General features: G+C 38.1%; 1 protein-coding gene across 1 annotated transcript in view; it reads right to left on the bottom strand.

Annotated features, from left to right (window-relative positions):
• The window catches only part of Maob (monoamine oxidase B), a 92,664-nt gene that overhangs the window by 10,196 nt on the left and 54,695 nt on the right, over window positions 1–27,773 (bottom strand). Inside the window, exons 4-10 of the mRNA XM_050160833.1 lie at window positions 14,169–14,273; window positions 13,224–13,315; window positions 10,019–10,160; window positions 7,913–8,062; window positions 6,635–6,794; window positions 3,274–3,370; window positions 1,850–1,903 (exon numbers count right to left, since the gene is read on the bottom strand). Of these exons, the coding sequence (XP_050016790.1) occupies window positions 1,850–1,903; window positions 3,274–3,370; window positions 6,635–6,794; window positions 7,913–8,062; window positions 10,019–10,160; window positions 13,224–13,315; window positions 14,169–14,273 (800 nt within the window). The remainder of the gene's footprint in view (window positions 1–1,849; window positions 1,904–3,273; window positions 3,371–6,634; window positions 6,795–7,912; window positions 8,063–10,018; window positions 10,161–13,223; window positions 13,316–14,168; window positions 14,274–27,773) is intronic.

Here is a 27,773-nt window from a genome sequence, read left to right as displayed (position 1 = left end):
CTCGACACTCCATGATACAAACTCTTACTTCACAATATACTTCAGAAAAAGAAAAGATTTTCAGATAGAGTCCAGAGATGGGCACGGTGTTGCATGCCTGTGAGTTCAGCACTTGAGAGATGGAGGCAGGAAGCCTGGGACTTAAAGGCAAGCCTGGGCCAAATAGTGAGTCAGAGGGCAGCCTGACTAGGCAGCAAGTCACCTAACTCCTCTTTCATTATTAGCTCCAAAGTAGTGGAAAAATGGATAATTAAAAATACATATCTTGGAGGGCTGGAGAAATAAATCAGTGGTTAAGAGTGTATATTGTTGCCGGGCGGTGGTGGCGCGCACTCGGGAGGCAGAGGCTGGTGGATCTCTGTAAGTTGGAGACCAGCCTGGTCTACAAGAGCTAGTTCCAGGACAGGCTCCAAAACCACAGAGAAACCCTGTCTCAAAAAAAAAAAAAGAGTGTATATTGTTCATCGGAGGACCCATATTCAGTTCTCAAACTCTACACTGGGCAGTTCATAGTTGCCCAAAACTTCAGTTCTAGAGGTATCCAACACCTCTGGCCTCCAAGGGAACCTTCACTCACATGTACACACACACACACACACACACACACACACACACACACGTTACATAGACATACACACATGCACCCACCCACATGACACACATGTTTAGAAAATAAAATCTAAGCAATAGATAAAGCAAAAACAGTATTTTGGAATAGAATTTTTTGTGTATGACAGATAATTTATTAAACTGTTAAAATGAATAACCTTGACCACATAAAAAGATACAGCTGTTACAGTATATGATGACTAAATTCTGAACATGATCAAAAAGACAAATTGGGAAAAGACGTGTTCAAGGCATTGAAGATTAAGTAGTGAGTCAATCAGATAACACTTCCTAAATTTCATGGATCTTATATTCCATTGGGCATATTTTAAAAATCTATGGCCCTGTCAGACTTCCACAACTCTGGCCATGCATCAAGGTAGCACTGATTTTGGAGAACAAGCTGATGCAGACAGAAAGAATGAACTGTAAAGTCATTTAGGTTGTGGGTCATTAAATATGTTACCAGTGGTGAATGAAAAATTGCCAGAAGACATAACCTCCAGAGAAATTAGTCTCTGTACCTATAATCTACAATTGCTATGCATCACTTATGTAGTGCTGCCTAACCTAGCAATTTGTCTACTTCTCTCCTTTATAAGTAAATGTTCAGCACTTTCATTATGTCCTTTTTCATACTGTTCATAGTTCTGAGCATAATGTCTTTGTACAATAACTTGATAAGTAGTAATTTGAATATTTGGTTCTTATGTAATAAGCATTATGGCATATAAGACCCTTGTCATTTGTATAGCAGATACATCACATTAGTAATGCACATATTATAGGATATTTTGTAAGTTAAAAAACAAATAAACACTGAAAGACAACTAAATAGTCAAAAATGAAAGAAGAAAGGAGGGAGACAAAAAGACAGAGGAAAGAACGGCAACTTATTTGAAAAGCCACACTCCCTATTTAGTATGTGTTCTTGCTCTAAAAAATTATTTTCTTCCAACTTAAAAAATAAAAGGAAGTAAGGAAATAAGAAAGGAGAGTAGAAGAGAGGAAGAGATGGAAGAATGGCAGACAAGGGATGAAGCAGGGCAAATGAGGGAGGAAAGGAAGGAAGTTGGCAGGGAATGAGGGAAGGAAGCAGAGAGAGAAAAGGAAGGAAGGAGGAGGGACTTGGGGGAGGGAGAGGAAGAAAGAGGAGAGGGAAGAAAGAAAGAAAGAAAGAAAGAAAGAAAGAAAGAAAGAAAGAAAGAAAGAAAGAAAGAAGGAAAGAACATTTTGTTACCTTTCTTCTTTGGTAAGGCGTGTCAGTTTTCTAGCTTTGTGAGCCAGGATAAATCTGAAAACACAAATAAGAAAAAGTGGGCGATTTAATACTTTCTTTCATCTTAGCTTCATTTCTATAGCTACACACACTCTGTGCAGCATGTAGAAGAAACCATTTATATACTAACAATGTTCATAGTGTCCCTGTTTTTATATTGCATTCCTGACAGTGAGGAGCACTTTCTGCCTTTGGGAGGTCAAGGTACCAAAAGTAAATGTCTGGCCATGATTTCTGCCTAGGGTAATATGATGACGGAACCACTGCCCTCCAGCAAGCTGGTGACCAAGAGGAAAGGACTTGGACTTCAAATGCTCACTGAAGGCTGTGTCTGAGGTCTCCAGTCCCTTGCCCTCTTGCCCTTTGGTTCTGTCTGTAACACTTAGATTTTTGGATGCTGTCTCATTTCCAACTCAACAACTGCTTTCTGCTTAGCAACTTGTTTTGCCCTACCTGTTCTCCCCTTAACCTTCTGTTGGCCATCTCAATGTTTACTCTAGTAAGTATGTCTTTATATCCACCACTGGCCCCCAAACACTCTTCAGCTATGCCAGTCTTCCCTAGCAAGGTGAAGGTAGAGCTGCCTTTCACTTCTTTGTAGTGGGACTCAGAAAAAAAGCTCACTCTCATAAGTAACATTTACTGTGAGTTAGATAGAGTGCTCATTACCCAAACTCATGTTGAAATTATAATGACATTGAGAGGTGGTAGGGACTTTCAGAACATTACATTGTTAGAAATTCAAAGGACTAATATGCTTTTCATGACAGTGGTTTACTTCTTAGGAGAGTGGGCTATTTTAGATAGCAAGCTTGGTTCTTTTGCTTGCTTCTTTGAATCCACTCTTGCCATGTGATTTTGCAACAGATGTTTATCCCTCCCACTTTTCTGCCATGTATGGAGTAGCATAAGTTCCTCATTAGAAGCTGAGTGCATATTGATTCCATGCGCTTGCACTTCCAAAACTGTGAGCTATATAGCGAAGCTCTTTCCTTCATCAGTTGGTCAGTCTTAAGAACTTTGCTGCAGCAACAGACAACATAGTAAACAACATGGATGCCCACAAACTACTTAGTAAAACACACCTCCTAGTAATACACTGAAGTAAGATCAGTCTATCATGTAAAGATGTCCCCCAAATATATCTACTAATACATTAAATATGAGGTAGAAAATTGATACAACAAAATTTAAATGTTATTGGTATTTGACATCTAGGTATTTATTAATTAAAAAGAAAGAATAAAATACTTCTAACACTGGATTTGGAGATTAGTACTATCAAGTAAAAAATTCTTTTAACAAAGCTTTTTATTCCTTAATCAACAGTATTCTATTGCTTTTCCAATAGCAAATACAACTACAATACTATAATTGTGCCTTACCCAATTATAGCAGCATAACTGCCATCGGGTTTGGTATCATCCAATGTGTATGCAATTGGAGCTTCCTCTCCTTCAATAACCATGGTTCCACAGAAATCTTAGAAAACAGTGAAGTAAATGAACATGTTCATTACCATATCATTTCACCCACAACAAATGCAATTAAACATACAGTGTTCAACTTGAGAAATTTGGAGGCCACATAACACATTATACTCTAAGTGTATGAAAGCAAATTAAACTGATGTCAAGGAGACGGCTAGGTAATCAAGGTCTTATGAAAAAAGTGAGTAGGTCCAGACATTGTAGCACAGCTGGTACAGTGCCTTGGATTTGTCCCCAGCAGTGAACAAACTGGGTGTGGTGGTACATACCTGTGATCCCCACACCTGGAGGTAGAGGCAGGGACCTCAGGTATATAGTGATTTTGAGACCAACTATGTAAAACACGGTCTTGAACAAAATCAAAGTGGTGAATAGAAATGGAAATACAAGAGACTACATGTTCCTATTTCATGAGGAGCTGCTCCTCTTCCAACTTTTCTTTTAGGGTGGGGTCTCACTATATTGTTCAAGCCAGTCATGAACTCCCGGTCTCATGTGACCTTCCTGCCTCAGCCTCTTGAATAGCTAGGACTACAGATGGTCCTACTGTGTCAGGACACTTAATGACTTAATGCCAGTTGAAGCAGCCTTCAACTTTTAGAACACAGGGTAGAGAGTACATGGGAAACTAAAATGAACCACAGAGTCCCATTTTAAACCTGACCTCTAAAGACTCTTTTCCTTTCAAGAATAGCAACATGGGTAAGAATTTTAGTTTATTCTGAATTAAAGTAATCTCATCATCACTGTATGGAACAGAATACAGTTGGACCTTTGTATCTGTGAGTTCTGTAACAGTCAATTCAAACTTACTATCAAAAAAATTTAAGGACAGGCTTGGTGGCACATATCTTTAATCCAAGCATGTTCTAGACAGAGACAGGAGAATTTCTGTGCATTCAAGACTAGTTAGCTGGTCTACATAGTGAATTTTAAGACAGCCAGGGCTACATAAAGTGATCCTGTTTCAAAGAACCAAAAACATTTTTAGTTAAATCTATACTAACTGAATATATCAACTTTTTCATGCTATGATTCCCTATGTATAGTGTTTATATTGCACAGTGTTTATATTATGTATACATATACATATATTACATACACACATATATAGTATAAACATATATATTGTATAATTGCTATTAGATAGCAACATGTATTAAGTATTTTAAATAGAAATTATTTAGAGTATATTGCAGAATATGTAATAGGGAGGTGGAGAGGATCTGTAAGGAGGAGTGAAAGAATATGATCAAAATACGGTGTATTAAAGAATAACTAAACACTAACTAATTACATCAAACAAACAAAAAACCTAAACTAGTCTTTATTCCTTGTCCTAAATTCTATCAACTTGCCCATAGCCAGCTACCTAAAATTTATGGTGTGGGTCTCAGAAGGAAGAAACTCAGCCGCATTATGCTATTGTTATTGAATTCAAAGGGCAAAAGGACAGAGCTCTTTGAGGTAAGTCCTTTGAAAAGGGTAGAATACTTGCTCAGTAGATATTCCAATACAGTAAGAACAATAACCAGGACAAGCTGCTGGGAGGGGAGTTAAGAGACTGAAACATGGCTGGGTAAGGTTATAAATTGTCTGTCCCTCCTTATCTAGGAGATTTTACTTCAAGAACTGGTGTGGAAAGTCCTTCTGTATATGTGTTGCTTTTATTGGTTAATGAACAAAGCTGTTTTGGTCAATGGCTTAACAGAGTAAAGCCAGGCGAGAAATCCAAACAGGGATGAAGAAAGAGACTAAGAGGAGACAGGGAGGAAACCATATAGCTACCATAGGAGACAGGCACCTTCACCAGAGTCTGCCAAAACTTTGCTTGTAAACCACAACCTCATGGTGATGTATAGATTATGGGATGGGTTAGTTTAGGTTATAAGAGCTAGCTAGAAATATGCTTAAGGTATTGGCCAAACAGTATTGCAAATAATACAGTTTCTGTGTGATTATTTTGAGTCTGAGCAGCCGGAAACGAATGAATAGCCTTCAACCACAAAGAACCCCCAGGAGAACCAAAATCCTTGAGTGTGCAAGTCTCTTACATAAGGTGGGAACCTAAACACATTCTCTTATACACTAAAAGTAATTTTGAGATTGCTAAAAATACCTAATAGGATATAAATGCCACATAAATTTTTATACTAAATGACTGAGAAACTAACAAGAACAAAAGGCCTACACATATTCAAGACAGGTATAATTCTCTTCTGAATTTTGTTCATCTGAAGCTGGCTATATGTGATGAGCAGAACCCATGGATACAGAGGGCTGACTATGCATAGGAAATGCTATCCAGACACCAAACTGTAACACTATTCTCAATTGTTTCCAACACAGTCTTATGTCTACAGTCTTCCTCCCATTCTAGTCCACCCTAGCCTTATTTTATCATCAGCCGAAGGGATTGCTCATCTTTTCTAGTCTTCACTCGGTAGATAAGTAGACATGATCAGAGAGCAAAAAGAAATGATTGTACATGTTGTTCAAAGCAGCAGATACTAGCTGAATGTGGTGATTCACTTAAAGCAATAAAATGCCAAAAAATTGTTTTTAGTGTCACTAACCACATTTCAGGTGGTTGGTACCCATATGTATCTAGTGATGTGAGTGTTAGACATGATCATCAGGAGTGTTTCAAACAATGTACAGTGCAACACTTTCGTGAGCATTCCCATTCACTGTCCTACCTGGTGTAGTAGCATAAATATACATGGATGAAGAAATGGATTTTATTTCCTTTAGTAGGAGCTTGACACTAAGAAAACATGGTCTGAAAAATTTCACAATTGCCACTTTTTGGGTGTGTGAAGTTAGGGATAAAGCACAGAGTCTTGCATGTTCTGTGCTATCATTCAATTATTGAGCTACAGCTCCATTTATGAATCCATGTTTTATAAATTCGTGCTTTTGGTATCTTAGAAAATAAAGTCACATGTTTTCATGGAGATTTGGAGAGGATTAAATAAACTTGAAATCAAATTATTGAAAGAATTGGTCAGATTCTAAGGAAAAATAATTCATGAGTTTGTGTCAATATATTTTATTTGCAAGAATTGTTCATAGAAACTGCAGTAGCCAGAGATAGTGGCACACACCTATAATACCAGTACTCAGAAGGTTGAGACTGCAGGATCAGGAATTTTCAGTACAGAATTCTAACAAAAATAGTTATATCCAAATATGTATCTTGATACAAAGTTTCTTGGGATTCTCTGCTACGTCTTTATGTCCAGAATGTACTTACCCTTTTGCCTCCAGAAAGGTTCTTTATAATAAACTATGCACTTAATGACTGAACCCAAAGGCACACGAGTGATCAGCTGGTTTCTTAGCATCGGCAGGGGAGGACTATAGTGAATCTTCATGCCAAGAATAGGTGGAATGGCACTAATCACATATTTAGCCTGAAAGAAAAGTAAACATGGTTAAACACCATTGGCCTGCTATAGAAGTTTTTTTTTAAATCCTCTCTCTCTCTCTTTATGTTTCTACCCTTGCTCCCTTTTCATCCCTTAACAGTGAAGCCAGAAAGACCTTGTTAAAAACTAAAGCAGCCTTTAATAATCCCTAGTTCTAAACACATGATTCCAATTTAGGGCCTGGTCCTGGCTGTTGTTCCATCCATCTGTAGTTCTTTTCCCACAGAGTCATCTCCTTCAGCTCTGAGTTTACCTATGTTGCCTTTGCTAACAATCTTATTTAAAGTAACATGATCCATCATCTTAGTCATCCTTATGGGACGCCTTCTTCTTTTCCCATTTGATTTGTCTGCTGTGGAATAATGTTCTTGTACACTGTAAAGATTTACGACTTGTATTAGTTTAATAAAATGCTGATTTGCCAGTATCCAAGCAGGAAGTATAGGTTGGCTGACCAGACAAGGAGAATTCTGGGAGAGGAAAGGCACAGTCTGCAACCACCAGCCAGATGTAGAGAAAACAAGATGAGAATGCCTTACTGAGAAAAGATATCAAGCCATGTGACTCAACATAGACAAGAATTGTGGATTAATTTAAGATGTAAGAGCTAGTTAATAAGAAACCTGAGTTAATAGGCCAAACAGTTTATAATTAATATAAGCCTCTGTGTGTTTCTTTGGGACTGAACAGCCGTGAGACTGAGCAAGACAGAAACTTTCATCTACATTCTTCCACACTACTTATCACTATTTGATACACTTTAGATTTCAATATATTTGGCTATAGCTTTAGTCTTTTGCTAAAATGTAAAACCTCATGAAGTGAGAAAATTCCAAACTCTTAGAAAAATGCCAGGCCCATAAGCCATCCTTGATACTTATCAAATATTTCCTTTGTTTTTTTAATTATGCAAGGGTCAATTAAAGTGAGTAAATTTTTAATCTTCTCTCCTCTCAAATAGTTTCATTCCTTTTGTTTTCTTTCAGGCAGATGTAGCTCTGGCCAATCAACTCTAAGAAGTGTGGGCTACCCTTGACCTCATATATGCTTCAGTTACTCATGGGATTCTGACCGCTTTCCCTCACTTTGAGAGTCTTACTTACCTCATATATTTCATGGTTTAAGGTTTTCACAACAACATTTTCCCCATTCTGGTCAATGTGAACCACAGGCCTCTCAAGCTTCACTCGGTTCCCAAGGAGCTCCATTATCCGCTCACTCACTTGACCGGACCCACCAACAAATTTCCTTTCCTGGAAAGAAGAAAACTGGACTAAGGGTGGATGGTCAATATAAGAGCTGACATAAACAGCTAAGTGGCTATTTCCCCTGGCTATTCCTTCTCTAATATATATGAAATTTCATAGTATTATTGGGAATAATTTCCTATACATTGTTGTCAGATTTACTTTTACTTACATTTTTATTGTTAGTTTGATTTTTAACTAGAGGCTACTGTCATTTGAAAAAATTATAGGCTTGGCTTATTAATTCACCCTAAAGCTATATTACTGTGGATTCCAGTGCTCCAAACTGAGCTGAACATTCTCAGAATAAACCTGGTTTCCTTTTTGCCTGGTTAACATATTGCCCTGGGCCCCTTCTACATTCTTTGGCTGGTCCATTGGGCCTAGTCAAACTCTACCTACATATTGACCATCATTTTCCTGAGGATTACTAGTACTTGTCCTGTGACTCAGAATCAGACACACCCCATTTCTGCCGTTCCTACACTACACCTCCAGCACCAAGTCATTTTCCTTCTATTTTGGGTGGGCCCACCTTATCTAGGGTCATATGTCTGCTGCTCCATTGGCCACCAATGTAATTTCATCTTGCTGAATCTACCTGTCTGTAGGCTTGTATTTCATACAAGGTATTTGCAGCCAGGCTCTCTGGCCATGCTTAATTTCCAAGGCAGCTGCAATCCTGCCAAACAAGCTAGCCACCTAACAAAGGCAAGGATGTGTGGCTCCTTCTCTTTTGTTAAAATGTAGATCGCCTGGGGAGAGGTGTTGAATCCAAGCTGGTGACTTAAGTTGCAGGTGATTCAGTAGTCCCATGTCCCCCAGAAAGAGAATATTAATGAATTTCCACCTTGGTTTACCCAGGGGATAAAAGGTGTTTGAATAAAAAAGGCGGGTAGATCTTCAGGAACGGATGAAGCCTGAGATGCCCTTCCCATATTGCTGTGTGAACTGTGTCTCATTATTTCCCTCACCTCTGTATGGGTTGAGTTAGGGAAAAATAGTTTCTATGTAGGGGCCACGGACCCTGACACCTGTCTTCAGCCCTGTTTCCAAACATTCAGGAGTTTCTGAATACTATACCTGGCTATGCACACAGTTTACCTGACTGCCTCCTCATCCTCAAGTTTTAGAGCAGCTAATTCAAAAAGCATTATACTATTATTAGTAGTAATTGTGTGTGTGTGTGTGTGTGCGTGCATGATGTGTATATGTGAGTGCAAGTGTTAAGGTCAGGGAGCAATTTTATGGAGCCAGTCTTATTCTTTCTACCTACTCTGACTTGAGTTCTTGGGGTTGAACTTAGCTGTTAAACTTTTATAGCAAGCTCTTTTACCTGCTGAAGAGCTTCATTATTCATTGAATAACTTTTTAAAGACTTTTTCAAATAGGTCTACAAAGAAGGTGAAAAGAGGAGGAGGAAGAAGAAAGGATAGGAGGTAAAGAAGACAGGAAGGAAAGGAGTAAGACAACCAAACAGATTAAAAACTTAAATTCATTTTATTCTCTGCCTAACAGGGGACCTTTCACAATGCTCAACAAACAGGCATTGAATAAATAAAATGAAGAATGAATCCTCACATGTGGCGTCGCTTTTCAAGATATTCACCTCTTCCTTCCTTCATTTATTTTCTCTTTTATTTCTTTTTCTTTCTTAGTACTGGGGAAGGATCCAGAGCCTGTTGCATTCCAGGGAAGAGTTCTATGAATGAACTACAGCCCACACCTTGGCATGTTCTTTAAATTTAAGTGCATGTCTGTGTTTTCCTGTTTGGAATTTCTGAGGAGCCTCTTAAAATTTCCACTTGGATACCTGACAACAGAGGGTTCCTTCTGAAAGCTACTTGAAGCTACCACGGTAACTAAAGCATGATAAACTACAAGCCTGTCTCATTCATCAGCATCTAGTGACTGAAGAATGAAACCCATTTCTGTAGTAGTGAGTTTGTGTGGGTACAGTACCTGCCCTCCATTGGTTGTTGAGATGATTCTGGTTGTGCCCCCACACTGCTTTACGTACCACAGGAACCACAAAGCAGAGACCTCATGGGTCTCTGCAGTGACACACAGGTTCACAAAGAGAGTAGCAAGTTGCTTTGCCGAGCTGTTCAGAAAGAAACAAGAGTATGGTTCGCAAATGCAGAACAGAGCCTTCTGAAAGGTCAAGAGTAGTCAAGTTTCTTGTTTCCTTGGCTATGTTTACCACAATTTACCAAACTTCTGGAATTCAATATCATAAAACATGAAAATATGGACTTGGAAATTTATGCCCCCTAAAACAAAACACCTTTTTCAGAATTGACTTTGGCGTCATAGCCTGTGGCATCAGTTGTCCCTACACACTCACTAGTCTTCCTGAAATTCTTCTTTTGGTAAAAGGCACTCCCTTTCACTAAGTGGTTAAAGCCAAGACTCTCAAAATAATCTTGAATCTCTGTCTCTATCTCTCTCCTCCCATAAATCCAAAGTGTATTTATGTGTACCACATATGTACAGTTGCTCAAACAGGCCAGAAAAGGTGTTGGATCTCTTGAAGGTAGAGATTCAGGTGGCTGTGAGCAGTCACCTGATGCAGGTACTAGGAAGTGAATCCAAGTCATCTATAAGAGCTATCTCTGCAACTGCTTATCTATTGTTTCTTACTTAAAAACCTATGATAAAATTTAATTTATAGATCTAGGGATGTGGCTTGCCCATTTTGTGTAAAGATTTGGGTTCAGTCCTGAGCACTACAGACTCCTTTAATGTCCTAATTAAAGAAATTATCAATAGCTAATAATAAAATGAATAATCATAAAATTATAAAGTAATAAAATTTATGTGAGTGTAGTCTATCTCTCCCATGAAGACAAATGTTCTTTCTGGGCAAAGACTAATGATGGTTAATTGAAGCTGTAGGTAAAGGAGAAAAACTGTATTTCCCCATGTCAAGCAAATCCATTCTTAATCTCTTGTTTGATTTACTCTGGGAGTTTCAGCAAGAAAAAAAAATGAACTTTACAGCATTTAAGGGATGAAATGTCAAGAAGTCTAGAATAATAATGTTTTGTAATTTTGCCTTCTTCACTTTAAAAAAGATAAACATTATATTAGTTTCATTACATAAAATATATACACATTAGATGAGCTTTGATTCATAATTCATATTTATGCCATCCAAAAGAAATTACAAGTCTAATTTTGATGTGTTCTTTTTCTAAGTATAGTTTTTTCTAAAACATAATTGCATACCTAAGATCCCAATGAAAATACACTTTGCTCTTCTGAACAACATTTTATAAATTATGACTAAGGAAATGACCAGCACTAGTCTTTGAATGTATGTTTGTCATTTTTTATTGTTTTTATTGAGCTATACATTTTTCTCTGCTCCCGTCCATTCCTTTCCCCTTTCCTTCAACCCTCTCCCATAGTCTCCATGCTCCAAATTTACTTAGGAGATCCTGCCTTTTTCTACTTCCTATTTAGATTAGATCCATGTTATGTTTCTCTTAGGGTCCTTATTGTTGTCTAGGTACTCTGGGATTATGAATTGTAGGCTGATTTTCTTTGTTTTATGTCTAAAAGCCACTTATGGGTGAGTAGATATGATATTTGTCTTTCTGGGTCTGGGTTACCTCACTCAATATGATGTTCTCTACTTTGAACAAGAATAGGCTAATTGTTTTGAGCGCTGTTACCTTTAAAGTCAGCAAATGATCTCATGTACATCTTGCTTAGTAATAATTAGAAAATGTCTCAATTCTTCTTTAAATAAATATCTCAACATTCTTTCTGTGAGTTGGCCACCAAAGGTATTCACTAACTGGAGGCTGAAGTCAAGGCTGTTGAAAGAATCTCAGGTCTCTATCAACTTAGAGAAACATAACTGATTCCATTGTGAAGGTGCCTGTAAGCTCTTTGAGGACAAAAGATCAACTAGAATTTATTAAAAACATTCCATAACAGAAATTCCAGAACAGATATAGATTATCTTATTGGAAATCTACAAACTTTATAAATAAGCATAATTCTACTACAGCAAAAATATGTTCTATTATAAATTATGTTCTCATATGAAGTTTTAAATGCCATAGATAAGTGTTCTTAAATGATACAATAACCGTAAATTTTGTAGCACAAATGATCATTTCAGAATGGATTGCTTTACACAATATGTGCATAATAATAATAATAATAATAATAATAATAATAATAATAAAAGCCAATAGCTTAGGCTTCTTATTAACTAACTCTTACATGTTAAATTAACCCATTCCTATTAATTTGTATTTTATCACAAATACAGGTAAAATTTACAGGTAAAGTTCCCAGAAAGCTGACTTTTCTATGTGTTTAATATTATTATTTTTTTTTAAATATTTTGTTATTTGTTCTTTTTTTAATTTATTTATTAATTTATTATGTATACAGTGTTCTGTCTGTGTGTATGCCTGCAGGCCAGAAGAGGGCACCAGACACCATTACAGATGGTTGTGAGCCACCATGTGGTTGCTGGGAATTGAACTCAGGACCTTTGGTAGAGCAGGCAATGCTCTTAACCTCTGAGCCATCTCTCCAGCCCCTTAATATTATTTTTTAAACAACTAAGTATTCTTCTACAACATGATTTTAAAACTTTCTAGTTTATCCCAACTTTTGGATACCTTTTATTTCATCTAATCAGTCTTCGATTATTAGAGCTTCAGATCCTCCCTGAGGAGTGGATGGACAGTGGGGTGGGGGGAGCAGAAGGGGGGGGGGAGAGAGGGATTGGTATGTAAAATTTTGTAATGTATTGTATTATAAAAGGTATTTCAAATGCTTGTGCTCTCTACACTTAACCACCAGTGAGGAATACAAAACTATCCCTATGTCAACAACCTCAGGAGACTGTTAAACCACCGGACTTTAAAATGTTCTAAGAAAAAAAATGGCTGATTCTGGTTTGTTCTGAGGACTTCATAGGGGAAATAGCAGCTTGGTGGCACAAAACTACATTGAAGAAGTAAAAATATCTATATTTAGAGGAAGACTTTGTTTCAGGATCTTTCATCTATTTACTTACTCAGTGGTATGGTTTCAACATAAAGCAGACACTTGATTGCCTCCTGCCTGTTAAATGGCATACCTAAATAAACCCCGAGGATTTTCACAATAAATGCTTTTGCCCAATGGGAAATCTTACTTAGTCCAGCAGATCTTATCTAGCAACTCTTTCATTGACATGTAGTCCCACTCTTCTGCAAGGGGTGCCTTCCAAGGAGCATCACTGGGAATCTACATTGAGATGCATTAAAGAAGAAAGAAAGACAATTTTCCATTCAACTAACTATTTGTACAACATTAAAGGATTTAACTCAAAGAAGAAAAAATTGAAAATTTAATTTTCCAAGTGCCCCTAATAGTTTCTCAAATAGCATAAATCTCTCTGTCTGTGTAACTCTTCTGTCACAAATCTATAGCACTCAATTTATAGTAACTTTCCTTTAGAATTAAGATATTTATCTTATAAAATATATCTACAATAAAATTTATTACACCATGAACAGCAATATATTAGCAATAACAAAACAATGCTTATAACAATGTATTGTAATAAGCTATGTGGATGTTGTGTCTCCGGAGTTTTCTCTTTAATATTTTCCAACTGCACTTGGCCATAGATAATTACAATCATGGAAACTGAAGCTACAGGTAAGAAGAATTAAGTTAATAGCTTACAGATATCACTCACAAATTCAACTCTTTAACTTGAATGAAAGAATTGCAGCTAACCATCTGGAAATCAGAGTTTTCAGTTAAAGCTTCCATGTGTTTATTTGGGAGCTGCAAGTTTGGGTGTGATGGATAATCAAAGAACTGTCTATGTCCTGGGGGATTTTCTAAATCCCAGAAAGGCTTCAGGCTTCATACTTCTCAACTTGCTCAATAAGTATATACAAACAGCAGTATTTTTGATAGCTCATTCTTTTAAACATTAGAAACAAATTAGTTCATTTATTTTACTGATGTGTATTGATTGTTAGTATGTGCTGGGCACTATGTTATGCATGTGGGATGACCAATACTTTGTACCTTCTTTTTTCTGAAGAATAATGAAAAATACATATGCAGCTTTAGAAAGTGTTACCTCATCACCCATCTCGTCCATTGTCCTCCAGAGGTTGTTATGATCAAGGTAGGTAATTGGATTCCATACTGCTGGGAATGGGCCTCTGAAGGGGTATGATTTTCCCTGTGAGATACAAAAATTTAGAAGAAAACATTTAAAACAGTGTAAATCTTGTTAAATCTGCTAATTTGGAATTTTTGAAAATTATTTATTTTATTTTATGGGCACTGATGTTTTGTCATGGGTGTCAGTTTCCCTGGAACGGAATTACAGGCATCTGTGAGTAGCCAAGTGGGAGCTGGGAATTGAACATGGGTCCTCTGGAAGAGCACTCAGTCAAGGACCTTCTTATGAGTGAGTAGTAACAATCTGGTTGAACAAATTGGCAAACAAGGAACATACCAAGAACACCATGCTGAAGAATACACATGCATTTCTTATGCATGAATTTGCTCAGTCCTCAGGGCCTTACATCTAAGCATATAATGATTTAGTTCAGCTCTATTCATAAAAGCAAGTATGCTTTTAGAAGATGAGGGAAAGTTTCTTATAAGCACAGGAAAGAGCTATTGTCGGATGACTCATTTTAAAAAAATCTCAAAGTTTTAAGCTTCAAGGAATAATCAAGAGAGGAAGGAAATGGAAGTTTATAAGACTGCATAACCAAAGGCACTGCAAGAGATTTGGAGCTCAGGTTTGGCTATGGTATAAACAATCCTGCAATTATAACTATTTTGAGTACTGTCCAAGACAGCCTGTCCTTCTGAAGAAATCATGAAAAGACATCAGAGTAACCCCAGCTCACAAAGCGCCAAGTTTCAAAGTCTAATTCTGGATAGCATTTTTGTTTTGTCCTCAAAATAGCCCTGTGATGTATCATGGTAATTTTTTAAAGTATTGTGGGTTAAAAAGATAGAGCACAAATAATGACTGCTTTGAAATATTACAAATCTCAGGTGAAAGCTACTGGACTTTCCATTTACTCTACAGTAGCTGCGTAGGTCAAAACTGTGTACATGTGTGTATTCATGTGTACCAATGTGCATGTGCATGTGTGGAAAGAGAATGGGGACTATCTGGCAATTGTCAGGAAATAATCATTAGTCTATATATAGACTGTTGACTAATACCAAAATCTCTATGATCAAAGAAAGTTAAATGAGTTTTCCAAAATAAGCACTATAACGCATGGGTTCCATCAGAGGGATTAAGGTATTTGGGAGAAAGGTACATTTTCCTCTGGGCTCCCCAAACAGAACAGTGAAAAAGACTTATAGGCAAATAGATGGTAGAAGTCCACAACAGCCCCAAGCTGTTTGAAAGATACTTCAGGGAATGTGGAAAACTGTGAGGAAGTAGGGAAGGTTGAATAGCAAAGATTATTAACTATGCTTGGTTTAAGTGTCACACACAGTTAAGCACATATGCATACACACACACACTATTGTAAAAATTCTAGATGACAAGAAAGTTATGACACTTAGATATTTATGGTGCACAGTATTACTCTGTAGTAGAATACTTGCCTATCATATACTGGGTTTGATCCCTAAAATTACAGGATGCAAAATTAAAACAAAGTAATCATTTATGGTTTTCATCAAGCAAAAATTAATCATGATTATAAATACTTCAACATGTTTATTTCACCCATTTATTTATTTATACATTTGATGATTGAAGTATAGGTATCTAAGCAATTACTTTCTTGCTAGTTTTTAGCCTATTTTATATCCTAAACATGTTGTATGCCATTTCTTAAACCTTGTCAACCATATTTTTCTTGATAAATAGATTATATTTCATTATGTATGGATTGTAACCATAGTCAAACTGAGCTTAAAGGATTCTGCAGGGTTTCTGAAATGAAAACCTCACTCAACCTTCTTAAGAGAAGCTTTTTGCAGAAGGTTGTAAGTAGCACAGAGGGATGTTTTTAACCAAACCTGTCGCCTCAAGGTGAGTATGAAGAAAGATGTAAGATCTGGAGGTCATGGGTGACACAAAGGAAGCAGGGTCTTCCAGATATAACAGGACTGACACATGTGCATACAAGGACACGATGACAACACACATAAGACCTGCACAGGTTCAAGCATTTTTTCATCCCATTTAGGGCTGAGTACTACAAAGTCTCTCACCCTCTACACACTGTTGAGTTCTAGACCTCTGTGCTACTTACAACCTTCTGCAAAAAGCTTCTCTTAAGAAGGTTGAGTGAGGTTTTGATGTATGCATATAGCAATATGTCATTAGGAGTCATTTTCTTGTTATTTTTTCTTTTGCAGAATAATAGTAGTAGGCTTTCCCCTAAGGCACATGACCTATCTAGTATCAGGTTCTTGGCCACTTTAGCAGGGTCATGTATGGGCTGCATCTCATGGAGTAGGCCTGAGTATAATTTTAGAAAGTACCTTGTTACTTCCCTGTTTCTGTTACTATTATACCAGTATATCTTGTATGCTGGTCATTGTTATAGGTCTCAGGGTTTGTCAGTACACAACAGCACCATAAGTCCTATTCAATAGTGGTGAAGCTTCTGGCTGGGTGCCAGCTCAATATCTCCACGTTAGATGACAAAAATCAGCTATATTTTCAGCACCAGGATTTAGAAAGTAACCAGTTGCTTTGTCAATAGTCTGTGATGTTTTGGGGATCCATGAAACCCCTTTGGCCAATGACTGATCAAGATGTAACCTATTCCTATCATGATGTAACCCATATAAATATGTATGTATTTTATATATACATAAAACATACATAAATATATGTATAAACAAACAGTTTGTAATAGAGTTATTGTGGTGACTTTAAGTGGATTAATAAATAGAGAATTCTGTTTCAATTTCTAATATAGCACCTATAGAGCCAGAAAAACAAAAGCCAGTTGAGATTCTCGATAGTTTTAAAAAATACAAAAGTATAGTGGGGGGAGGAGGAGAAGGGTGGGAGGAGGGGGAGGGAAATGGGAGGCTGGGAGGAGATGGAAACTTTTTGTTTTCCTTTTCTCAATAAAAAAATACAAAAGTATGAGATAATTTGGAATAGAACCTTATGACAAGAGATAAAAGATGGCTTTTAAGAAGATAACAGAGCAGATTCAAAGTGGCTCTGAAATGTGATAGTCCTATGATTAAAGGGAGTTCTATGATTAAAGGAAAATGGGTAAAGATTTGCAAACTTCAGTTCTCTCTCTTTTTTTAAAGATTTATTTATTTTTTATGTCTATTTATATGCATAGCCCATAGAAGCAGATTTACAGACAATTATAAACCACCATGAGGGTATCCTCTGCAAGAATAGCAAATGCTCTTAACTGCTGAGGTATCTCTCCAGGCTCAGTTAATTTTATTGTATTGTGTATGCATATACATGTATGTATGTATGTATGTAGTGGGACTGGACCTGTAACTGCAAACCACAGGCACACTAGGCAGGTGTTGTACATTGAGCTATTGCAAATTCTTGTTCTCTTAACTTGAGGATCAGAATTACAATCTGTCTCTCACCTGTGTGTGGCAGGAAGCACTGAAGGTTATACACAGCACAAAGGATATGTACATACTAAATGACAGTGGCTGAGGGTTGTGTAGCATTATAAACTGTCATCTAAGTTATCTTATAAAACCATTCCAGGTTTTTTTAAGGTTATTTATTTTATGCATATGAACGCTCTATTTGCATGTATGACTTTATGTTAGAAGAGGGCATCAGATTTCACTAGAGGTGGTTGTGAGCGGCCATGTGGTTGCTAGGAATTGAACTCAGGACCTTTGGAAGAGCACATGCTCTTAACTGTTGAGTCATTTCTCCAGCCTACCATTTCATGTTTTAAAAGTAATCTTCTTTGGGTTAATTCTGAGAGTCTGAATTCTGGGTATGAAGGATTAGAACAAATTTTATGGCAAACTTTGTGAAAAGAAGAAATGAATTTGATATTCACATGGCTTTATTTTGGAGCCCGTAAAGATTTGCCAGGCACGGGATAACCATTTGAACTCTGCCTTCTGGAGCCTCTACTTTAGAGAAGCAGGTTTGTTTGGTGATAGTAGAGTCAGTATCAAGGACCTATGGGTCCTTCCCCATTTCCTTATCTTTGTTCTGGAGGGCCAGGCCTCATATTTCTATAAACTTTCCATTGTCTTCTTGTTGTCAGTTCTAATGTCAGTCACTACCAGCAGGAGTAAGTGGCTTCATTCTTCTTAGATCAGTCTCCTAAAGGATGGACAAAATGTCACCTCAAATGTTCATGGGAACCTTGCCTTCTTGGCCGTGGAAGCCTAAATTAGTTATTTGTCTTTCTATGGTATTGCCACGTTTATACATATCAATTAGGCTATTGTTAGGACATACCCATTTAAAGGATCAAGCTTTCTTTCCTTTTGATCTATAGTTTCAGTATGAGAGAAGAGAAACACAATCTTTCCCATGGGGTAAGACCTGCAAACTTTACTTGAAAAAATATTTTTCTTCCTCTGTTGACATGCTGGCTTTGCTGACCGAATTCATATTTATTAACACCCAACCAGACACTGAGATTCTCTTTTGATAGCATCAACACATAGAGTAGATGTGGTTTTTAAAATCTGCCATCAGCATCCCAGCAGATAAAAAGACTGACATTGCTTAAGTAGGGAAAGATGGGAAAGATAGAGCTGCAAAAAGCAGGTCAGGCACTATAGAAATAATAGTGATAACCATGACAACAGCTAACACGGGGCTTTCTCTGCACAGGCCTCTTAACTGGACTTCACCCAAGTTTTGTTCACTTCACAATGACTCTAGGAGACAGGCACAATATTGACCATTAGATATAGCAAAACAGAGCCAGAGAGATGTGAAACAATTATTTGGTGTTCTCATAACTAAGTAGCAGCAAGATTTTAATTAACGTAATCAAAGGCCAATGCCTTTGATCATGAACTTCTCAACATTTTAACTATTTAGTACAGCTTGACAGGTAAGAGCTAATAGTTTTGACTAAATTATTTAGTTTAATTTTTATATCAACTCAGCGAATAACAGTATATAAATAGGGTGTTCCATTTTGGAGATCAGTCCCAAGGATGGGCTTAGTAATTTGTCCAAGGTTGTGTAGTTTATATGTGGTAGGATCAGAATAAACTTGTGATTTATGCATCTTTTTCTATGTCAGTGCTGAGGATAGAACCCAGGTCCTGGAGCATGCCAAGTAAACCTCTACTATTGAGCTACATCTCCAGTCCTCAAACTCATTTTGAAAGTTTTCATGGTGCATGACTGACATATTGATAAATTGCTTATAAGAGTAATAGAGTTCAGAAGTCTGATCGTGAGCAACATCCCAGGTGATTTATAGAAGGTCTCTGGAGGAATTTAATCCAGGAACCACTTCAGATTCTTACAAGCCAGGCAGGGATTAATGATCAGCTGAATGACTGGCCAGATCATTTCTATGCTGTTTTTCCTCTTTCAGCAAAATTCCAGTCCAGCTCATGCTCAAATGATTGTCACACCAACTTCATTTGCCCAATAAGAAAGCCCAATGTTCCTGGCAGTGTTGCAGGTGCTGGATAAACAGCAGACAAAAATCCCTTCTCTTTCACAAGTTTCTATTCTAGTAGGTGCTCAGGAAATAAATGAACCAAAAGGACAATAAGAAAACCATGTAGTGGGTTAGAAAGGAAAACACTATGAAGTCTACAAAAGTAAGGAGGACAAACAGGAAGTTCTGGCAGCTTGGGGTTGGGTGCAATTTTCAATAAGGTGGTGAGAGAAGATGTCCCTGAGGGAATGTTGAGATGGGGGAATTATGTGACTGCACTGAGGTAGAGTGCTCCAGTCAGCACAGATTCTGAGACGGAAGGACGGATGGAGTAAAGTACAGGGCACAGAAAGAAGCTAGCCCAGCTCTCCTTTTTTCTTCCAACAGAAATGTTCCCGTGCTCTCTGTAATAAATCCAAGTTTGTTGAAAAACTGATTTTCAAGGTGGCCAGAAGATGGTGAATGTCAAAAAAAAAAAAAAAAAGTGGCTGCCTTTGCACTTGGACAGGCACCTTCCCTGATCTTAGTGGGACATTTTGATGGCATCTTTCAGCCAATATTCTTTACCTTCTCATATCCAGTGAGAGATGCAAACAACATGCCAGGCCTAGATCTTAAGATTCAGTTTCATGAAGAGGTCTCCAAAAATTATCTTGCCAAAACCAGTGTTTGCCCAGAATATTCATTTGGGTCCCTACCATACTTGTTCATGCTATTTTGAGATTGTTGTCTGGATGCTGACTCTCTTCTGTCTCCAGACACTCAAGGAAAGGAATGCTCCCCAAAGAGTACAATATATTCAGCTGAAGACAGGGATGGATGGATCCGGTAGGCGGAAGATGAATGACTGATTGAGTGTAATTCTGCAGAAGAGGAATCTTTCAGCATCTAAAGCAGCAGAATGCCTTTTGTAAACAAAATCACAATTTCTCAGGGAGTATGACTCAGTGGAAAAACACTTGCCTACCCTGTGAGAGTTCTTGAATATGACCTTTACCATCATTCCCCAAATTTACTTTTTTTTTCTGAAAAAAAATTTTAAAGCAGAAGGCTGAAAATTGTAACTACTTCTCAAAGGAACTTCTCGTGTCATTTTTGCCTTCGGTATCTGTTTTGAATACACCTGCTGAGGAAGGCAAGACAAGTCTGAGTTCCACAGGAAGGAGTCTTAAATTAGACTGCTGACTTCAGAGAATAAGATTGTGTTCCCAAGGGATACTTTGAATCCTTTGATGCTTGAATCAGACACTTCCAGTCCTATCACGTAGCAAACCACCAAGACAGAATGCCAATACTGAGAGGCTGTTTCAAAGCAGAATAATGGTCACAGATACAAACCACAAAGCAGAATAATGGTCACAGATACAAACCATTTTCCTGTGCCACCTTTTCACTCGTTTTCATTTGTAAAGACTTAAATGTTTATTTTATCAAATGGCATAGGCATAAAATATTTTAATAAACATCATCTCTTTGTTTAGACCATGTAGTTTTTTAGAATCCCCAGTATATGAAGCAACAAGCACCATTTTTAACAACTTGCGGAGTAATCTAGCCCTGGATAATGTGCTTTTCAACAATAGAGACAGCAAATTAACAGTGTTAGACTGTTCAGGTGAAATTAGTGGCTAAAAAACAAAACCAAACCAAACTGACTACACAATCAAAATATCAAAGACAGTAAGAAATTTAAAACCTTAGAGAAATGGCTCTTACCCTTTTCAGGGACAAGGACTCCAGTGAAAATCTGTTCAAGGCCATGGAATCTCTTTAGGACACTGAACACACACACACACACACACACACACACACACACACACACAAGAGAGTAAGAGAGGAAGAGATATTATTCTGCATCTAATACTAAGGGAAAGGTGCTTGAAGCTCATTTGTGGTCTACTAAGCCCCACTTTTGACCCCTTAGAATTCAGATCATATTCATAACTGTGAGCTAGAGGTATAAATGTGAGAGAGTGGTTGTGAAGAACACATGAAATCCCAGGATCTAGCCTCAGAACTTCTGCAAATAAGAAAAGTCATAAAGAACCAGAAATCACTAGGTGGTAGTCGTGCATGCCATTAATACCAGCACTCGGGGGTGGGGGGCAGAGTCAGGCAAACCTCTGTGAGTTGGAGGCCAGCCTGGTCTACAGAGTGAGTTTCAGGACAGCCGGGGTTACAAAAAGAAAGCTAGTCTCTAAAATCAAAACAAAGCATAAATGAAATGAGACAAACAAACAAGTAGAACCCAGGCAAAATCAATCAATGGTGACTGAGGTCAGCACAGTGGTTATGGTAGGACCAAGATGAAGAGTCTGAAGAAGTATGAAGAGGTTTCTGGGGAATGCCAACACTCTGTTTCCATGCTATATTCTTGGGATTTGAACATTAATCAAACTTCTCACTTACATTTTGTCTTCTTTTCTGTGTGTATGTTGTATATTTGCAGAAGTCCACATACTTTGAATAGGTTAAAACCCACTGACTTGTTCCAGTTTAGTGGATGAGTTATATGATATCTGAGTTACTATCAGTGGAACTATTGCTGAGGAGGGTCAGCATCTGATGAAACAGGTCTGGAATCTCTTTTAAAGTGCCCATTCATTGACCACTGGATTAGAAAAGGTTTTCAGCTTTCATTTTCATTCATCCTGTTGTGAAGGAACCAAGATTCTTGTTCAACCTCATGCCCTAGGATAGCAATCAGGCCACTAGCCAGGGTGCTTGACCATGAAAGAGATGTTCAATATTCATATTGGTTGTGGGCAGCTGCCTCAGAAAGAAAAGGGAGTTTTAAATCATATTCCTATTGGGATCCCAGCGGCACTGGCTATAGAATGGTCCCCATTGTCTATGGCATAGGCATTGCATATGTACCATGCCAGGCTGTTGGTGCTGAGGTTACCTTGAGAAAATAGTTGTATGTTCTGAGGGTCTGCAATGGGCTGATCATGTGTTTGAGGTCGCCCAGTAGAAGATGCTTATTTCTTAAGTTTCATGGAAGCTAAGAGGCTTCCACACCCTTGGCAATGGTCATCAGTGAGTCTAGGATCTTCCAGTCTGCTATCTCTCCCTGCTAAGTGCTCTCCTTCTCTTCATTTCTCTCTCTCAATTCCCCCCTCTTTTTCTCTCTATCCTCTCTCTCCCTTTCTCCTGAAATGGCTTTATTGAGAAATATGTGAATTTTACTGATCCATTCTGCTTCTCCCCAACATCCCCACACCAACTTTACTCTTCCTGCCTTACAATATTTATCCAACTGCTCTGTAAAATCATAGATTACCTGAAATAAGTTGCTTAGATGAAAAAAACACCCTTGATTCATCTACAGTTTCCCAGCCTCACATGCAATCAGTTCTACATTTCAAATATATCAAAAAGGCAGACACTTCTCAGCTTTTTCCCTTTGAGTACCCAGATCAAGGCCACTATCAGCTTTGACCTATGATACTGCATTAGCTTTCAAAAATCTCTCCCACTTTCTACTGTTAGTGCCAAGAGTTTCCAAGAATATCCATTCTAGAACTCATACTGAAATTTAGCTTCCACCGTAATGGTATTCAGGGGTGGTGTCTTAGTTAGGGGTGCTGGTGCATATCTATGCCTCCAGCATATAGGTAAAATAAATATAGGAGGATCACTACAAGTCTGAGTCTGGTCTACACAGACAGCTTAAGACCAGTCAGGGACACCAGTGAAACGTTCTCTCATAAGTATAAAAGAAAGAAAAGGAAGGAGGAGGGAAAAAGAGGAAGAAGAGAAATTGAACTTTTAAGCTGTGATTAGGCCAATGGAAGTGGGTTGGAAATAGCAATAGTGAGTTCTGATAAAAAGGATAAGTTCATTTTTATTTTTTTCTGTCTCATGCGTGCTTGCTTCTCCTTCTGCTGTGCCTTAATGTAGCACAGAGACTATCACTTCATGCTGGTGTCATTTCCCTGGACTCCCCACACTGTGGAAGTAAAAGCCAAATACCCTTCTATTCTGTATAAATGCCCCAGTCTACAATACCCTGTTACCACAGCATGAACTAGACAAAGACAGTGAGATATGATTAGTAAGCCTTTGGAGAAGCAGCTTGCCCACTATCTCCCAGTTAATGAGTTGGTTTCAAATTCAAATTAGATTAAAGTCATGGTACCTTTCAAGCAGCAAAGAACCAAGATCTTAAAAAAAAAATACCTGTGTACAGCCAACATCAAGTTGTTCATCACCGTACCACTCTAGCTGTTTACATGAAATTGGGACCTTAAGAATCCTATACAGATCAAGGAATAATTATCCAACTGAAGCTAACACCAGGCCTGGAAAGTGACCTTAGTGACAGCGCACTTGCTTAGTGTGCACAGTGTTCAGGGTTCCACCCGCAACATGAACCTAAAAGCTCACATCACATTTTACTAAGTGATGAAGAGGATGCACTTGGTCTTACTGATAGGATTGGACAGGTGTAGGAGAAATATTATCCAGTGCTACTTGTAATGTACTATTTCTTCTTGTGTAAAGTTAAAAAAGTATTAATGACAAACTGTTAAACAAGCATGACACAGCATTCTGTAGATATAGAGATGAAATAGGACATAGCACCAAGCTCAAGGAGCTCTGAAGTCTAGGCAGAAGGGCAGTTTATACAAACAGAATTGTGATGCTGTATTTGGTCTGGTTTCATAGCTTCACCTTCAGGTCTAACTCCGAAACCAGATAACAGAGAAAGCAAAGTCATTACTAAATGAAGTTTGGCCTGGAACTATTAGAGTTTACTTCTCAAGAGTTTAGTCATGGCTACTTTAATGAGCTCTTCCAGGGTGTCCCTCATTCCTGAAACTTCCAGGAGTGCTTCTGGTAGGCAATTTTGCTCCTTAGCTCCCTGCAGAGGTTTTCTCCAGCTGCAGAAAATCCATTTTGCAAGCCGTGTTGCATCCTCTGGGCAGCTCACTTCCAGTGACTGGGGAATGTGAAGGTCCAAAGGCATTGTGCTTTGGGATCACTCAGGAAAGTTCTGCAACCTCATCCCGTCCTCAGACTTCCTTGCATGATCAGCTGAGATCTGCATTGCAGTCAGATAAGAAGTCCGACTTCTTCTTTCACTCACTCTGCTACTTCTGTTTCTCTCTCCTCTTCATAGCTGTTACTCCCCAAAGCCCTCCCTAACAAGACTCCTATACTTGAACTTGATTTTCCTTCTCTTCACCTGCCATTCATCGGTACTGGGACAGCGGGAAGTTAGCAATGCCTTCAGAATCTCCATCCCATGGATCTGGGATAGCTCAGACCACATTAGACACTTTGGCAACCAGAACTATTGGGACCTCATTTTAGTTGTCTAAGAGACTTTCTGCAGAGGTACAAACCAAGATGCCAATTCACTTTTATGAGTTAGAAGATTCCTTCTAGGAAGTTTGATGCCTTAAAATAAGATCTACATGTCAAAGTATGCATTGATCACAGAAAAAAAGTCTGGGTGGCTCCCACAGGAACTTTGCTGCTATGAACATTTATTATTAGTATGGAAATTGTGTTGATTTAAGGGATATTAAGAAATAAGAAAATTTTGGACAATAAGATAAGCTTAGGACAGGTTCTGATTACAAGATCATGCTGAAGATTTGCAGAGAAATTATGCTGGATAAACCTGGAAATGATATTGTGTCTAAGAAGAAAAGGATATCTCAGACCTATCTGCCTATGTGAAAGAATTATTTTCAGGAGAGTGTCTAAAAATTTCACTATTTTTGATTGATGTTCCTGGTTTAAAAATATCACTGTTTCAAAAGAGCAGTCACAGCAAGAAAAAAGTGAAATGAGAAGCCAAGTTTGTGCTATCTTACTATAAAAAACGCTCAAGGCAATCAAGCTATAATTAGAAAAGATTTCTTCTTCTCAGAGTTGGGGAGACTTCAGTACAGGGTCAATCAAACCTGTGTTGAGACAGCAGTTATGGCAGAAATGTGTGGTTGAATAGAATCAAACACATCGTGGCTATAGGGGGAGTAAAATAAATGAAGAGGAGCTGGGATCCAGCTATATCCTTCAAATGCCCACTCAAATGTCTGAAAGACCTCTTGCTACATGCCATCTATTAAGGCCTCTCCTGCTGTGCAGTTTCAATACAAAATTTATATATTAAAGGCTTCATTTCCTTGGAAGCAATGTTCAGGGATTGGGTTTTTGAAAGTTATTGGATCATGAAAGCTCTCATTTCATCAATGGGTCAATTCACTGATAAATTTGCACTTTGATGACCTTGCTTGGGTTGAAGAGAAACTTAGAAAGTGGGGCTGGATGGAGGAAGTAGTTCACTGGGACAGGTGACAGATGAGTAAATATTGTGTCTAGCTTCTTTCTCTTGAAGTATCTCTGCGTTCAGGCCACCATGATTTAAAACACTTTCCTGTGGCACATGCTCTCTGTGATGATATTCTACCTTATCTGGTATGGTAATGCCTAGAGACCTTTATTATTATTTTCAACTATCTCACAAATTTCTTCTTTACGCTTCTATGAATTTTGCTCAGAAAGTCTGTCATTATACTAATATTTATTTGATCAGTATCTTTTGGAACCACTAAAATTTATATTTAAATTTGACAACATCCCAAATGCCATTCTTATGTGCTGTTCCAACTTAGAAATTATTTGGTGATGTTACCTCATATAATGACCTTGAATTCCAAGGTAGGTCACAGGGTGTAACTAACTTCTGCAGACTTTCACGATCTTGCAGCAGTAGCCATCATATGATATAAAAAGGCAGGCTAGTCTAAGAATAATTTCAAAGTGGTCATCTTCAAAATTATTGAATGACTTCTGAGCACATCCCTTCTTTGCAGGCATTGTGCTGGTTAGTTTTATGTCAACTAGACACAAGTTCGAGTCATCTGAAAGGAAGGAACCTCAATAGAGAAAATGCCTCCATAAAATCTGACTGTGAGGCATTTTCTTAGTGATTCATGCAGGAGGGCTCAGTGGTGTCACCATGGCTTAGTGGTCTCAAGTTCTCTAAAAAAAAAAAAAAACAGGCTTAGCAAGCCATGATGCATGCACAAGTCAGTAAAGAACACCCCTCCATGGCCTCTGCACCAGCTCCTGCCTCTAGGTTCTTGCCCTGTTCATGTTCCTGTCCTGACTTCTTCAGTGGTGAAGTGGAAGTAGAAGTGGAAGCCAAATAAACCCTTGCTTTGGCCATGGCGTTTCATCACAGCAATTAGTCAATAATCCCACTAACACAGGTACAGACATCAATTTGTACAGCTTCAGAGAAGGAGAACAGAGTGGGATCCCCAGACTCCTTACATTACCAGTGAATGAGAGGAAATAACAAAACCAATTGTAATGATGCAAACTTTTTAACCATGCTGAATTTCACATGTATGAGAAACTCAGAGGTTCAATCCCCATTGAAATATAAGACATTCATATTTCAGTGGCTTATAGTTTAAATTCCTTCACGAAGAAAGAGGACAAGCTCTTTGAAGGAAAGATTATGTATTCCTATTCTAAATATGTCCAAAGGAAAGAACAGAATGGTAGCTGGTGGGACTCATCACCCATGAAAAAGATATATGTAAACATGTACATGTACTTAACAGATACCGAAGCATAGAGAATTCACTGGCACCTGTAGGAACTGCTGTAAAATTTTGCTTTGGAAACAAAAGTCAGCCAGGTGTAGTGGCACACGCCTGTAATTCCAGGAAGCTGGGCATGGTGTTGCACACCTTAATCTCAACACTTGTAGGATGAGTCAAGAGATTATAAATCTGGGACCACTATGGGCTACATATCCAATTAAATGCCATCCTGGGTTATTTAGTAAAACTCTGTATTTAAGATGAACAAAGAGTGACCAGAGATTTGGATCAGCCTTTAAGAGTACGTGCTGATGGCACAAAGGACCAAAGTTTGGTTTTCAGCATCAACACTGGATGACTCACAACTGTCTAGAACTTCAGCTCTGGTGGATTCAACACTCTTTTCTTTTTTTCATGAGCACTTGTACTCATATGCATACACATATACACATGTACACGCCCGCACACACATAATTAAAGATAAATATTAATCTTGTGCTGGGTGTGGTGGTGTATGTCCTTAACCCA

The sequence above is a fragment of the Alexandromys fortis genome, unplaced genomic scaffold (genome assembly GCF_014885135.2).
Source record: "Alexandromys fortis isolate MF-2015 unplaced genomic scaffold, M_Fortis_MF-2015_v1.1 scaffold_83, whole genome shotgun sequence".
Taxonomy (NCBI): domain Eukaryota; kingdom Metazoa; phylum Chordata; class Mammalia; order Rodentia; family Cricetidae; genus Alexandromys; species Alexandromys fortis.
The sequence above is the reverse complement of the archived record's forward strand: the minus strand, read 5'-3'. Positions and strand labels throughout refer to the sequence as shown.